The 16,735-nt window shown below is 40.5% G+C and overlaps 1 protein-coding gene across 2 annotated transcripts in view; it reads left to right on the plus strand.

The window, feature by feature from the left end:
• DDR2 (discoidin domain receptor tyrosine kinase 2) overlaps positions 1–16,735 on the plus strand; it is a 158,600-nt gene that overhangs the window by 98,235 nt on the left and 43,630 nt on the right. For both annotated transcript variants that reach the window (XM_023190360.2, XM_023190361.2), the window contains one exon: positions 2,742–2,850. In XM_023190360.2, the coding sequence (XP_023046128.1) occupies positions 2,769–2,850 (82 nt within the window). In that variant the 5' untranslated portion in view covers positions 2,742–2,768. The remainder of the gene's footprint in view (positions 1–2,741; positions 2,851–16,735) is intronic.

Below are 16,735 nucleotides of genomic sequence, written 5' to 3' on the forward strand. Positions count from 1 at the left end.
GGCGGTGAGCCAGGGCAGTCCTGGGCTTCAGTGCTTACTGAATGGCTGCTTACAAAGAGCTCGGGTCGCTCTGGAAGGACATCCTGGATTATGGTCATGAGTTAGTGCTCAACTATAGCCAAGACCAATGTCTCCAGGATTCACCTGTGTGTTTCTTTCTCTGGACATGTTTCTTTAGGGACTTATTTATGGAAATAGTGTTCCTGCTGCTGGAAGTAGCTAGGAACACTGAGACATGTATTTTATCTTATCCAAATCAATGCTATGAAACTATGCTCATCACCCTTTGTAGTTGTGGATCACACGCCCCTCAGCCCCTCACTATGGGGTCATTTAAATCTTCTGTGTTTTATTTGTTTGGATCCATCCTCTTCAGTCAAAACCATCTGACTATATTGCTTTTTTTTTTTTTTTAGCCCCTCTGGGTGTGTCAGTATTATACTGCTCAGAAATTGTCTTAGAAAGCTTCTGTTTCCTGAAAAAGAAAGTGCCTTACTCGTGTCATCTCCTTATTTACTCCACCCCTGTTATTGCCTATTAAAGTCTTATCCATCCTTCAAGAACCTGATCGGATATTTTTTTCTCCATGAAGCCTTCCCAAATCACTCCAGCTTAAGAGAATTTTTTCTTTCTTTATAATATTGTCACACACTATTTCTAACAGTGCATCCAATGCTTGCTTGATTATTAGTGTTACTCAGAGGGAATTTTTTAAAAATCAAAATGAACTTTGTATTCTAGAACAGTGTTTTATTTTTGTCTTGCTCTGTCACCCAGGCTGGAGTGCAGTGGCACAATCTCGGCTCACTGCAACCTCTATCTCCTGGGTTCAAGTGGTTCTCATGCCTTAACCTCCCAAGTAACTGGGATTACAGGTAACTGGGATTACAGGCACTCACCACCATGCCTGGCTAATTTTTGTATTTTTAACAGAGACGGGGTTTCACCACGATGGCCAGGCTGGTCTCGAACTCCTGACCTCAGGTAATCCGCCCGCCTCGGTCTTCCAAAGTTCTGGGATTACAGGCTTGAGCCACTGTGACTGGCCTTCTAGAACAGTTTTATTTTTACATAATCATTGTGAAGCTAGTACAGGAAATCCTTGTATATCCCACATCCAGTTTCCCCTATTATTACATCTTATATGAACACAGTACATTTGTCAAAATGAATGAACTGATATGGATGCATTATTATTAGCTAAAGTCCATTCTTTATTCTGATTTCCTCAGTTTCCCCTAATGTCCTCTGTCTGGATATAACATTACACTTAGTCATCATGTCTCCTTAGGCTCCCTTAGCTGTGACAGTTTCTCAGACTTCCTTGTTTTTAGTTGCCTTGACAGTTTTGAGGATTACTCAACAGAAACTTTACAGCATTTCCCTCAATTGAGATTTTTCTGGTGATTTTTTTTATAAGTAGACTGAGGTAATAGGTTTTTGGGTGGAAGACCACAAAGGTAAAGTGTCATTTTCATCACATAATATCAAGGACACATACCATCAATATGACTTATCAGTGTTGGTGTTAACCTTGATCACCCAGTCTTGAGGAAGTGTTTGTCAGATTTCTCCACTCAAAAGTGACTCTTTTTCTTTCTCCATTTTTACACTGTACTTCTTGGGACAAAGTAACTACATGCAACTTACTCTTAAGGAGCTGGGGAAGGGAGATAGTAATGCTTCATTTCCTTAAGAGCAGATTATCTACATAAATTATTTGGAATTCTTTTGTATTGGAAATATGCCTATTCTCCCCGTTTGTTTATTCAATCATTAATTTATAGCAGCATGGACTCATGGATATTTATTTTATTCTTTGGTTTATAATTCAATACTACTTTTTTTGGAGGGAGAACTCATTAAGTGGGCTACTGTGTCCCTTTGACATCCCCCATAATCTTTTTTGTGTGTACGTTTTCTCAATTTCTGGCACTAAAAGATACTCCAAGTCTATCTTGTGTATATTCTGCTCCATTTCCAGAATCAGCCATTTTCCTGAGGAATCCTGTCTCCCTTTATTGAAGAATGGTTAGTAGAAATCAAGATCTGAGCACTAGGTTTTCTCATTGCTACTGGGATGTCATTGCCTCTAGGCCCTCTCAGCGGATGGAACATATGTGTGTATACTAACCCAGGCATATACACATGGCTACAAATATTTCCATATGTAACTATTTGTATCCTTATTAAGCTGAACATGAGTTCATACTGATGTCTCCAAATCGAATCTATTATCATATGAATCATTCTGGGGAAATCTGAAAATACAGAATCCCAGGTATCACTCCAGAGATAATGAATTGGGATAAATATTGAACGTATATGTTTCGAAAAGCAAACATTAAAAGTATTGAATGTTTCTCTTGGTTGAATATCGGAATCAGTATTAAGATTTTGAAAACATCAGTTTACATGATAAATATAAGTTTTACTTTACCATTATTCACCATTTGGGTAAGTATTTATCTTAGGAAAACTTTGTTGTCTGACTGTAGTTTTGCTAATTTAAATTTCATGAGTGTGCAATCTGATAGAGTTTGAAAATTATTGTACTAGGTGATTATTGGATGTGCCAGTCAACTCCCAAACTCTATGATTTGAAGTCCCATATATAAAAATAAACACTGCAGGAATACAAAATTAACTGTGAGAAGTGTATTCATTCATGTTGGCAGTATCTGCCTCACTCATTTCCTCTCCTTCCCTTTCTGTTTTCTTGCATTATTGGTTGGCGGCAGACTCCAGTTCCAACACCATCTTCTGAGATGATCCTGATTCCCAGAATGCTCTTGGTGCTGTTCCTGCTGCTGCCTATCTTGAGTTCTGCAAAAGCTCAGGTTAATCCAGGTAACATGGCTATTACTCAGCTATATGCTAGAAGACCGGCAGATGTTAAAACCCATCAATGTTCAGTGGTGGGTCTAAAAGCTGCCAAGAGGGTCTACAAAGTTCTTTCTCCATGGTGAAATAGGAACAAAAACTAATATTTTATATATATATATACACACACACACATATATATATAATATATTTTATATATATATAAAATATACTAATATTTTATATATATATACACACACACACACATATATATATGTATTTTAATACAACCTGTTGAATATTGTAAAAGATTTTCTTATATAGAGTAGGGTGCAGTAAGAGGGCATTTAAAAAATGGGAGGTGGCAGAAGCAACCGTTTGCTTCCGCATCTTCTGAGAAAAACAGGACAGAATTTTTAGATGTCTTAGAGAACTTCTTCAGGTTGGTTTACGAGTTGTTTCTGGCTGTCTTAGGCTTTGATTTTACTTGGATGTCCTGTTATGCTTTTGGGATCCTGGTCCTGTGGGATCTCAGGCAGGTTCTCTTTCCTCTAGGGTGTGGCCATGCTCAAAATAAATAGGTTAGGAGAATCTTTCGAGCCTAATTTTGTGGGATTATGTTGTATTACATGCATTTTTAAAGTTTAAATGGAAATAAATAATTGTATTATTTGTTACACAATAATGCTGCTTAACAACCTATCCAAAGCTCAATGTCTTTAAATGAACATTTATTTGGCTCCTAGCTGGACTTGTTTGGACTGTTCTCTGTTCTGTGTTGATTCACTCAAGCATAACTGAGAGTCAGCTGGCTATTGGTTCATCTAGGATGGCCGTGGCACAGATGAATGGGGCAACTTTGCTGTGCTCTGTTTCATCCTCCTGCAGACTAGCCTGGGTATGTTTTCCTGGAAATTGCACAGGAACAAGACCAGAAGCCAGAATATTCAAACATTTTTCAAGTCACTGCTGAAATCATGTTTATGCCTCATTGGCCAAAGCAATTCATGTGGCGAAGCCCAGAGTCAGAGTGGAGAGCACAAAAAATTAGATGGTAAAGATCTGGGATGCAGGTATTGGAGAAGAATTGGAGTTATTTTTTTTTTCCTTTTGCCACAAATATGGACATGGAAAAGTACAAACAGCTTAAGTGTTCAATTTTATGAATTTTATAAACTGAACACATCTAAACAGTACCCGAATTAAGAAACAGAACTATACCAGCATTTCAGAAGCTCTCTTCATGCACCCTTCCAGTAACTTTTCTCACCATCCCCCAAAGGTAGCCATTATCCTGCTTTCCAGCAACATAGATGAGTTTTGCCCATTTTTGTACTTATATACACGGAATTAGATGATGCATAAATACTCTTTGTGTCTGGCTTCTTTCACTTAACATTTTGTTTATGAGATTCATCCTACTGTTACATGCAGTTGTCAACTATTCATTTTCATTGTTGTATATTACTTTGTTTGAATATTTTATTTAGCCAATCTACTGTAGATGGGAATTTGGATAATTTCTAGTTTGGGCCCATTATGAACAAAGCTCCTATAATTATTCTTGTATAAAACTTTTGATAGAGATGAGTACTCAGTTCCTTTGAGTATACACTTAGAAGTGGAACTTTCATATGTATAGCATATGATGTACTATTCTGCATAATACCAAAAATTGTTTTGAAGTGCTTTACCATTTTACCATCCCATAGCAGTATATGTGAGTTCCAGTTGTTCCATGCTATATGTTGATTCTGGAGGGTGCTTTAATTTTGTCCTCTTCATAGCATAAGGGTTCATTTGTGAAATGCTTGCTCTCCTCCTTCCACAAAAGTTCCATGTGCATGGCTTTTTCTTTATACCTTCAATAGGAAATATGATCAAAACTCCTTAAAATCAAAGAATTATTGGTTGAAGAAGCCCAGTGCCTTGTTACTTTCTCCTAATAAGCTCAGCTGTTGCATCTCGGATCCTAACTTGGGTACCATTTTTTCCTTTTTCTGCTCTGTATTCCTCTCAATCAATTGTTGATATTTGGTTGCCTCCTACTACACTCTTCATGCTCTGAGTTCCAAGGAAGAGTGCTGTGAGTGCATGGAGTGGTGGGATGTTTTGGTGGTAAGCATACTCACGGAGACTGGCATACCATGAGGACATTTAAATGACTAACCAGGAGCTAATCTTCTGTGTTAGAGTCTACACTGTGGCCCTGGAACAGGAAATGGGCTGTTTGAAGACAGCAAATAGTCAGCTGTTTTTCTTTTTTTTTCTATTTCTGGTGCCAGGTATTTCTGTTGGCTCTTTCTGACAGGGAAAAAGAAACAGACATCTCGATTTGCACAGACCTTTATAGGAAAACAGGACATGTTGAAGGACTAATCCTTCCCTCTGCTATTTCTTTCTATTTTACCAAGTCAAACCAGAGACGAGTGTTTGAGGCAGATGACAAATTTTCATTCATTATCAGTGATAAAGAGTCTATCATGAATCCTGAGGCTCATGGAATGTTATAGCTTGCACACTGCTGAGCATAAAGTCAACATATAATAAATGCATGTTGATTTAAGGATGACTCTTCAGGAGTCCTTAATGGTGTCAACTGAAAGACTGACTATAATTGAAAGTGTTGAAAGGTAACTGAAGGCACTGAAAGACTGACTACTTTCTTGGCCAGTTAGGTTTTTCCCATAGGGTGGCCACATGATATAACAAATAGAACTTAAGCCAGGAGACCTAGGTTATACGCAAATGCAATATGCAACCAATTATTAAATTATCGAAACATTTTAGTTGGTTATTGCATATAAAATATTGGTTGGTTAATAGTTACTGAGCTAAGCATTAAACTCAATAAAATAAAAATGAAATAATAATTAGTTGAAGCTCATTGTTGAAGATTTTACAGTGACTATTGGTCAATAAGCCTTAAGTATTAGCATGATTTAGTTGATAGCAGAAACATTGAATATGATATGATATGAAATATCCATCTTGGGATCTCAGCAGATACCAAGAGAGGATAAATAATCTTGTTTATATTTTAAAAATTCTCTACTATTTTAAATCATAAATGTCTCACTGGTGTCATCCAGGGAGGCTGCAGAGTAGTAGTGGTATGACAGAGATAGTTGGCCGAGGCACGAATGCAGCAGAGTTCTTGGCTCACTGTTCTAAAGCATCTGAATATTGGCAAAGCAGGCAGTGAGGCATGTGGTGTTAGTGGCATTTCCAGTAATGGCAGTGTTAAAGGCAGCATTGTCAATGGGGCCTGCAGCGTAGGCTATGCAAGACTTTGTGGGAAATGCTGACATGAAATTGTATATACATAGTCCTGAATTGTGGGCAGTGTTCTCATCTATCTTCCAGCTGCAACGGTGCACCAGGAACTGGAACCTAATCATCATTCATCCAGTGGGGGGAAGTTACTGGAAGAATTTGAGGCAGTTTCTTATATCCAAATCATGGATCAGAAATACCATTTAGTTAGTGACATCTAAATCAAACAAATAATCATCCCAATAATTTCTGAAAATCATTTCTACAAATCAGCAGATGGTTGCAATGTTATTAGTTCTGATGAATGATTTGAAGTTAACTTAGAAAAAAGTATTTAGCTTCTTTTGAGTAACAACCCTAATTATAATCCTGACTTGGTCATAAATTAATTGTGTGACAGTGAGGACGTTGTTATGTGTCTCTTTGTACTTTCTTAATCTTTTCGCCTGTAGTAAGATTAAGTTGGATTAGATAATCTATGGTACCCTTTCTGCTACAAAATTGCTGTGATTTTTATAGTGTGAGAACTTTATAGCACATACTGGAAGATTTGTTGGGCTTTGGGCTTGGAGGTATAGCCCCTGAAGTTGCATGGCTGTTTTTTGCAAGAAAGACTACTTGTTTCCAACTCCCTACCACTTCCCAGGCTCAGGGATGTGAGGTCTGAATTTCAGGAGAATCTTGCCTTTGGGGTAAAGCACACAGGAAGTGACTGATAAATACTTAAAAATTTTAAACCCTAACACTCCGCTTAGTGGCAGGTGAGTGCAGAAACCCTGCCCTAGCCTAACCTGCAGGAGTATCATAGTGCTACAAGCCACCCTGCTCCAGAGCATCTTTTGCTCTAGAGGTGGGGCCAAGAAGTAGCATTTCAGGCTGAAGATACAGCATATGAAATGACTGAGAGGAGGGAGAGGAACATGTGGGGCTCCTAGTGGAGGGTAATGAGTGAGAGAGCCAGCAGGGCTATGTAGGGGATCCATTCCTCTGTGGGATCCTTGAGTCAAGTTTTCCCCTATTTCCAACTTGGGCTGGGACTGCCAAACTTGATAGGAGAACTAAGGGTAAGGTCCATGGGAAAGGGACCTCTTTAGACTCCACAATCATGTACTAAAATACTGGGCTGCAGTAGTTTTCTCGAGTGTACATCAGTGTCAGGCTCCCCTAGGGGTCGTAAAACCATTGTGGCAATGGTTGGTGGGGAACTGGCACCTTATGTTTTTCCAGATAGGAGGAAGAACAGAAGTATCCTGATGACCCTGAAAATTCTAGCCCAGCGGTCTGAAGCCCTGGGTCCCACTCAGCCAACTAGAGGACTGTTGTGTATAAAAAGCACAGGGGTGCTTATTCTCACTCCCCTGACTTGGCCTGTGACAACTGTTTGTGGTTAGGAAAGGGAGAAACATCTCTTCTTCTCAACAGGCAAACCAGGCCTTTAGGATCCATGGTACAAAGCTGGGGCAGGGCAGTGCTGGGACTTCCCATTTTCATCTCACACTTTTCCGTCATAGGAAGCAGGCAACTTACTACCAGTTCAGAGTCCTGGGATGGGAGTCCAATTTTGGTATTCAGAATGCTTCCACTTTGAAAAAGAGTGGCAAAGCCATTCAGGGTTTGGGATTAGGAGAGGAAGAGCTTTTCTCCTCTTGGCCCCAAATTTATTTTAGGTGCACCACTGTGGTTTTCGTTCTTTCCAGCATCAATCCACGTGTCATAGAGTTCTTAGGGTCAGACAACTAGAATTTCTAGACTATTCATTTTGGAATGGACCTTAGAAATATCTAAGTCCTCTTCCTCATTTTACAGATGAGGAAACAGAGTCAAAACAGGTGAGTGATTTGCCCATGCTCTACATTTAGCTAATAGTAAAGCTAGGACAAGGTTGCAGTGCTACCTGTCTCTCAACCCCAGGTGATTTCCACCTGGGCCCTCAGGGAGCGATGTGCTAAAGTGACCTTTATCTAAAAATCATGTATATCTGCGCAGCCTCATGGCTTCCTTTCTGCAACCAACTTCCAACGTACCTTTATGGGGGTGAGATGTAATTGAGGTTTGAGGGACAGCCTGAGGCCAAAGAATGGAGTCAGATGAATAGGATATACAGTGTGAACACCTAGTCTCATTATGCTAAATGAGGAAGGCTGGAGCTAGAAGCCCTGCAGGGCCAACTTACCCCTACCCAGAAACTGAAGCACCAGGGATGCTTTGGTTCCCTTCTGCACCAGATTGTCCCTTTATCACCTCTCCCTTGTCTTCCACCAAGGCTGCTATGTGTTAATTCACCTACACATATTTCCAAATTGGAAACTCACTTTTGTTTCCCTGGGTTCTCATCATTCATGTTCCCAGAGATGTACTGAGAAGGTGTATGTGGCCTTGTCTATTAATGAGAAGGTGATGCTAGTTTCAGGTTTGTGAAACCAGGCCTGAGGTACTAGTGTTGTGATCTGTGTGTATGTGTGTGTGGGGAGTGGGTGGTAGGGGGGACTGTGTGTTAGATGGCCTGAACAGGGCCCTGAGACAAAGATATAAAAGGCTGGCAAAAGACCTCTTTGGTTGAATTTATCTTAAGTGAGCAATGCTAGAAGCTGCCCAGATTGGCTCTTTCTTGCTTGTGTGTTTCTTAAGTCTAGGCTGATGCCTGAGAGTTGCCTTTGGCATCCTTCCTGCCAGTAAAAGAGTCTTTCTGTGGATAAAACAGAAACTCATCTGCCCCTTGACCCCCCTTTGTTGTGCCGACTAGGGAAAAAGAGAATTCAAAATTCAAGAGAATATTCAATGAACACTTAATATATTCTGGGTACCATTTTAAGTGGTGTCAACAAATTTAATCCTTACAATAATCTTATTAGTATTAGTATTATTACATAATAGTAGTATTATTATTCCAGTTTTACAGAGGAGAAAGTGAGGCCAAGAAACATTAGGTATAACTCACACCAGGTTATAGAGAAAGCTAAGTGGCAGAACTGGGATTCGACCCAACTCCAGCAAGCATGCTCTTTTCTTCTACTTCTTCTTTTTTCTTTATCCCTTTTTTTCAAATTTCCAACAATATATCAGTTAAGAGTTTTTTGTTTGTTTGTTTTCTGAGAGGGCATCTTGCTCTGTCACCCAGGCTGGAGTGCAGTGGCATAAACATGACTCACTGCAGCCTCGACCTCCTGGGCTCAAGCGATCCTCCTGCCTCAGCTCCCCAAGTAGCTGGGACTACAGGCATGCACCACCACACCCAACTAGTTTGAGTGTTTTCTGTAGAGAAGGGGTTTTGCCATGTTGGCCAGACTGGTCTTGAACTCCTGACCTTGCTCTCCTAAAGTGCTGGGATTACAGGTATAAGCCACCACACTTGGCCACAAGCATGCTCTTGACCTCTGTGCTCTACTGCCTGTGGAATGTGAGACTCAAGGAATGTCAAGGCAGAAGAACCCCAGATTCATGGACCAGCCATGAATGGGCTACAGAGACCTGTGAATCCCCTGAAATTGCACTCCAAACTTAATGTGTGAAAACAAAAGTACATTTGCAGAAGGAAAAAATTTTCTATTATCAGATGCTCAAAAGACTCTGACCAGTTCCAGAAAAGGCTAAGAATGACCGATTTAATATAATCTTATACAAATGAGGAAACTGAGGTTTAGGGAGATGAAGTGATGGGAAGAAACATGTTTGAAAAGACTATTACTGGACCTAACCAGTCTTTGCCTACTTGCTGGGAGAGCAAGGTCAGAGTTTTGGCTTCTCTAATCGCAGTCTTGACACCTATCACTGATCGCTGCCTTAAGGGCTGTTACAAAGAGTAAGAGAATATATGTAAAGTATCTAGCATAGCATCAAACACACAGAATGTGATTAATAAATGCTAGAGCTTCTGTCCTTTTCCTTAATTTTGTATATTGTGCTGTGATAATGGCAGACTTTATTAGTCTTTCTATTATTCTATACTGTTCTCTATATTTTAACTTAATTATTTATGCTATACTGTAAAAATATTTCATTTTCTTTGAGGGCAGACTTCTCCTAATTCCTAGGCTTTGTATCTCGGGATAAAAGGGTTCCAAATGCATCTACTGCATCATCAGCTTTCCATCCAAAGTAGCCAGGTGAATTCCCGGTTCATACCCTAAAACTTTGCCTTTACCCTGTTGTTTTGCATTCTGAGGCCTGGATTCCTAACTTGTAAAAGGCAGTCAGAAGAGCTAAAAGTAATGCAAGAAAAAATAAGGCTCCACTTTTTTTCTGTGGTCAGTAGGGATAGAGGCCCATGGGGTCCTGAACTATGGCCACCCTAACTCTAAAGGGATGTAGGGCCCTGTGCTCAGGCCAAGCATATCCATTACTATATATATATATATATATTTATTTATTTATTTTTTATTTATTTATTTTTCTGGGGAGAAGAGTGTGATTGTTGACTTAGCTCTTGGTCTTGGCCTGTGGGTCTCTGAAGAGCATGGATGTGGCAAGATAGCCCTCACAGAATTTTTCAGTGGTTTGGACACATACATAGTAAAGTAGAAGTTAAGACACTAAAATCAGTGAGGTTTTTTTATGAGCTTAAGTGGGAGGTGATGAGTTGTTACAAAAATTTATGCAACTTTTTTTTTTCCTGCTTCAGAGATTTTTATGACTTTGGTCTTTGTCTTTGGTGTAATGATAATCTTTTGTGTCTTCATGACTAGCACCTATGACAGTGCTTGGCTTATATAGGCAATCAACAAATGTTTGATGAATAAGAAGGGGGAGGGGGAAAAAGGAAGTCAAGGAAACTCCCAGGCTTCTCTGTATTTATTTATTTATTTTTCTGAGACGGAGTTTCACTCTTATTGCCCAGGCTGGAGTGCAATGGCGTGATCGCGGCTCACTGCAACCTCTGCCTCCCAGGTTCAAGAGATTCTCCTGCCTCGGCCTCTCAGGTAGCTGGGATTACAGGCATGAACCACCACACCTGGCTAATTTTGTATTTTTAGTAGAGATGAATTTTCTCCATGTTGGTCAGGCTGGTCTCGAACTCCTGACCTCAGGTGATCTGCCCACTTTGGCCTCCCAAAGTGCTGGGATTTCAGGTGTAAGTCACTGCGCCTGGCCTTTTTTTTTTTTTTTTTTCCCCAAAGAACAAAACAAAAAAGATCTAAATGATGCCATGTGAGACTTGATCTCAGAAAGATGTTGTGAAGCTAAGAAGGAACCCTTAGGAATATCATCCTTTTAAATGATGAGATGCTGAGTATGGAGTGAGTAAATTAGAGGGCAGATAACGAACTGAGGCTGCTTTAGCTGAAGCTACTAAAATGCAGCAGCAGGGATCCAACCTTCTAGTGTTAGAGAACTGGGAGAGCCCATCTCCTTGAAGTGGTAGAGCAGCCCAGGGCTGCGGGGGAGGGTGAGGCCTTCACGTTTGTTCCTAAAGTCCACAAGCGGAGCATTTTGATTGTTATACTTAAAGGAAAGTGTGGTTAAATATATGTAAATATCCTGATTGGCATTTTAAGGGAGGAAGTCAGATTCGATCTTTCAGCTACTGTAACCTGTATTAAAGATAGGAAGTATGCAATGATGTGTACTACCTATGTACAGGCATTGCTAACTTGAGAAATGTATTGGCATGGGAGGAGCCCTGGGCTTGGGCATGGGGCAAATCCACCTCGAAAGCAGAGCAGAGTGTCTTCATTCTGGGTAGCTGGTAGGATATAAGCCTGAATTCTTGGTCTTCCAGAGCTTCTTAAAAACTCCCATGTGTTCTCTCTCCCCGCCAGGCCCTGAACTCTAATCTGTGTCTTGTCCAACTCTCAAAAACTCAGCTCACCTCATCAGAGGGCTTCTCCTTACATTCCTCCTCCACACAGCCCCAGCATTTGGCACATGTGCTGAGTGAGATATGCTGCATGCTCGAGGGATACCCGGTCTCCCTCAAAAACTCTGCTGATTTTGTCCCGTAGTGACCCTCTGCTAGTGCCAAACCCGGAGTCAGCCTTCTGCCCCTGCTCCAAATGGGCAAATGGCTGAAAGTGGCTATAGAAGTTCCCTCACCTCTCTGAGATTCTCCCTTCTCTGAAGTCTTGGTCTCTGCATTCTCATTGCCTCAGAAACAATCAGATTCCTTCAAGTCGATGATTTATGAATTTTATTTAGCTCTTCCAGTTAGTTTTAGAGGGAGCACTGATTACTTACTGCATGCTACTCCATCCCACCTAGAAACAGAGACATTAATAAAAAGTGGATTTATACTTTGTTGCCACTGCGATTCATGTTAACTAATTGTGTTTTACTTTTTGACTTGATTTCTAGGAAGCTCAGAGCCAAAGTTGAAACTCATCATCAGCTAGTAGTATAGAACCAAATGCAATACACCTTCTATATTAACTTTAGCTCTAGCTTATCTTGTTCCTATTTTCTTTTTCCTTTATCCAAATTCATTCCTTCCTTCCTCTCTTTCTTTCTTTCTTTCTTTCTTTCTTTCTTTCTTTCTTTCTTTCTTTCTTTCTTTCTTTCTTTCTTTTTTCTTTCTTTCTTTCTTTCTTTCTTTCTTTCTTTCTTTCTTTCTTTCTTTTTCTTTCTTTCTTTCTTTCTTTCTTTTCTTTCCTTCTTTCCTTCTTTCTTTCTTTCTTTCTTCTTTGCTTTTATCTTATGCAACTTTGAAAGCCGACTCCAAAATTTACTGAATGAGTCAAAGTAAAAATAATTAAAAAACAAATAATATCTAACTTCATTGAATGTTAGTGCTCTATGTGCTTGACAGAATTAACTCATATATTCCTTATGGCATGCCTATAAACAATTACTACCATTACTACCATGAAATTGAGAGGCTGAAAGCTTAAGTAACCTTTCTAAGGTCATAAAACCTTTGAATTATTTAAGAAAGACTGAATGTAATATTTAAAACAAATGATTCTCTCTTCTCCTCCTAGATATCATTTATTGAGCCCCATTACATTCTATGAAGTATGCTAACTTCTTTGTATACATTATGTTAAATCTCTACAACAACCTTGGCTTGGCAAGATTATTAAAGATGAAGAAACCAAAGTTCATAGAGGTTTGGTAACTAAATGGTAGTGGGGTCCCATAATTCAGAAGTAGCAGAGCCAAGTCTTAAATATAAACTTTCCATAATTCCACACCATGGCCTCAGTTTTCTTCTTCACTCCTGATCTTCATAGCTACCCAGTTTTCTCTTAAACTTACTTTCTTGTTGGGGAAAGGACATACTATTTACTATGAAAGCTTCACTGACTTTGTTAACCAGGAAGAAGAATTCATTATCTGATCCCTGTCTTAGTACCCTGAAACCCACTACAGCTTGGGGACTGCTCTTCTGGGGCTCTGCGAGAATTGTTTCTGGAAAGTATTTTGGGCTTCCAGGAAAACTGCAATCCTAAAGGTCCATTCCTAAGGTGAATTTCAACTTGCACAAGAGGTCCGGGTGACCATTGTACCCAAAGAATAGCCCTGTAGGCTGAAGAAAGAAACCCAAATAATCTTTCTTGGCCCCACTGTGGAATCCCATTGTGTCAATATTTATCTGCACAAAGGACCGGTCTGAAATAGCCTGCTCTGTGAAACTTGTGGGAAGCAGGGCCTCTGTGACAGCTTCTTTAATTGGACTACCTTGTCCTTTCAGAAACTGGAAGAACTATACCACGGTAGCCTAGGGTTGGAGAAGGAAGAACCAGGGATCAGGAGACCTGAATTTCAGTCCTGGTTACCCCAGCCCTCTGTGTGAACTTGAGTAAGTCAGTTCACCTTTCTGGGCCTCAGAGGTTCTGATATTCAACATGGAGACATTAGAGGGATTGGCTTCTTAAATTTGCTTCTGGACTCCAAAGTTTTATGATTGCAGATATCCCTTTAGATTGTACACTGGCTTGGGACCCCTGACCCCAATAATGCCCCCCAGTCAGTCTTGTCTGGGCCCAGAGAGGCCCAGGTGTCAGGTCTCTGCACCTCAGGCCTCATGTGGGCCATGTGTGTGTTTTCCTGGAAGCTGCATATAGGACACTCATTGACGGGGAGCCCATGATCTGGAGCTAGTGGTGAGATGGTAAACATCATGGAACAAGCAGCCCTTTCAGGCTGTCAGCCTTGGCAGGATAGTATGAAAAATAATTCTTGGGAAGCTGGGTATTGGTGGCAGCTGCTTCTCCTCAGCCTGCCTGCCAGGCCCTACCAGAGCTTGGAGGGCTGGAGCTCCCTGCTGGGCCTGCCATGGCCTGTGCTGGTAGTTTTCCACTCTGGGAAGCTGGAAGAGTAAATTGGCTTCTCTGTCCAGGAGATTGGTGGGTAGCGGAAGCATCAGAAAACCTCTAAGACAACTCAGCAGGAAAAACCAGGCGACACTTCTTTGCTGCAGGGTCTCTTGTTTCCCTTGCCATTCTCCACTTTTTCATGCTTCTTTACAGTTCATAATAGAACAAAGACGAACTGGTGGGATTTGATGAACGGGGAAGTGGGCTTGGGGGAAAGCAAGGAGACCTGACATTTAGAGCTTGGGCCAACTTGGCAGTTCTGAGTCTTGACTATTGGCTGAGATCCCTTCCACAGAAGGAGTTTACCCAAAATAGGCACATTCAATGGGAAAACCACACTGGTACAGCTGAGAAGTGCCACGTTGGTTGCCCTGGGCTTCTCCTGGTTCCAAAGATTCAGTAGGATGAGAAAGGTCATCCAAGATCATCTTGTCCATTTTCCTGTGCCCTTTCTCTAAGGCCCTTGGACATACTGAATCACTGAAAAACGTTGCCTATTTTCTTAATGTGACTATTGCTGATTTACTAAGTTCTTGTCTCTGAATTGTCTATCCTCATCCTTATATTACTTTGTCCCAATTTCTAGATCTCCATCCTAACTTTCGTTGTCTAGAGATTGTGTGCAATACTTGTAGCCCTCTCTGCTTTTTCATCTACTTATTTATTTGCCAGATGTGTGTTGAACATCTCATGGATGCTGTGTCTTGGCAGGTACTGAGGGAGAAAAGGAAGAATCTGACATGATTGTTATTCTCAAAATTGCTCACAATTTCAACAAGGAGGTAAACAAGCACAAGAGAAACAGAAAATCTCCATTGAAGTTTGTTACTTAAAAGAGCCCCCCTACACACCATCAGCACTTCTATCCCATATCATATTTTAGTATTTTCCATAGCTTCGTCACACTACCTGAATAGAAAGAGCCAGTAATAGCTACTGTCAAATACATAATCAAATTGTATCTATTTGATTATGAAAAGTCTATTGTCTTTTTTCTGTCTCCCCTACCAGAATGTAAGATTCATGAGATAAATTATTTTATCTGTCTTGCTTACTACTGTATCTTCAGAAGAACACCTGATACACAGCAAAAACTTATTTATTAAATAAATACATACATATTCATAAAAAGAATACATTTGTTAACTAAATAAATGCAGGTAAAGATAGACAGCAAAAAAATATATCATGACTCAGACTTACAAGGAAGTTTCCTGTATCTGCTGTCTGCTAAAACACCATTAGCCAAGGCTACCCTTAACCAAACTCCCGGGACTTTGTTTTTAAGATTTGTAATGATGAACAACAGAAAACACTTCCTTTATCACTTTTCAACAGACGTTTATTGAGCACTTGATTAATGCCAGACATCCTACTAGAAACTGGAGGTACAACAGAGGAAGATAGACATGATCCTTGACCTTGTAACACATACTGTTGAGTGGGCAGACAAAACTTAAGCGATTATTTACATTACAAGTGTAAAAAGTGTTATGAATGAAAACCAGTGTGTTATAAGAGCATATAATAGAAATTCCTAACTTAGCTGGGGGCTTGGAGGAATTCCTTGGAGGAGTGACTGGCTGATAGCTGGAGGATGAGCAGGAGCTAGTGAGTGAAGGAGGGAAGATGCACATCCCAGGTAAAGGGAGCATCATGTGCAGAGACCTTGAGGCTGGAAGATGCCTTGTGCATTCAGGAACTGAAATAAGATCAACATGCTTGGTAGAGAGCAAAGAACAGGGAGTAGCCAGAGATGAGGCCAGAGTGTAGGCTGAGACCCAATCATGTGGACCTCATGGGTCACATTTTCTTAACAAAAATGGAAACCTGTTAGAAAGTTCATGACAGAATAAAGTTTTAGGAAGCTAATTTGGGCTGTTGTGATGAGAAGGGATGATAGAGGAATGATGGAGAAGAGCTAGAAGGCATTATAGTGGCTCAGATGGGAGGTCATGGAGGTTGTACACTGCATGGGAAGAATAGAGGAGAGAAACAGCTGGACTCCACTGCAGGAGATAGGATTTGTAGAACTTGCTGATGGACTGGATGATTCTCAAAGGCCAAGCTTGCTTCTCATTCCTTGACTGCCTCCTGTTGAGAGTAACATGTTACCTATCATTCCTGAACTCTTCCTCTCCAAGAATTCTATGTTGGTCTCCAGGCAGAGGCTGACTCAGGGAGAGCCTTTCCATTTTTCATCAATGTCATTGCCACACTGCTGTCCACCGTACTGTTGACCTAAACCCTCTGTAAGCTGGAAGGGCTAGAGGAGTTGAGGAGGAGGGGAGCGCTGCCACATGTAGCAAGTTATTTACATGAAATGAAGCCTCATGTCCTCCCCTACTTCCTCTAGTTCTCAAGCTTGAGTCTGCATTAGGGTCACC

This window comes from Piliocolobus tephrosceles, chromosome 1, assembly GCF_002776525.5.
Source record: "Piliocolobus tephrosceles isolate RC106 chromosome 1, ASM277652v3, whole genome shotgun sequence".
NCBI classification, from domain to species: Eukaryota; Metazoa; Chordata; class Mammalia; order Primates; family Cercopithecidae; genus Piliocolobus; species Piliocolobus tephrosceles.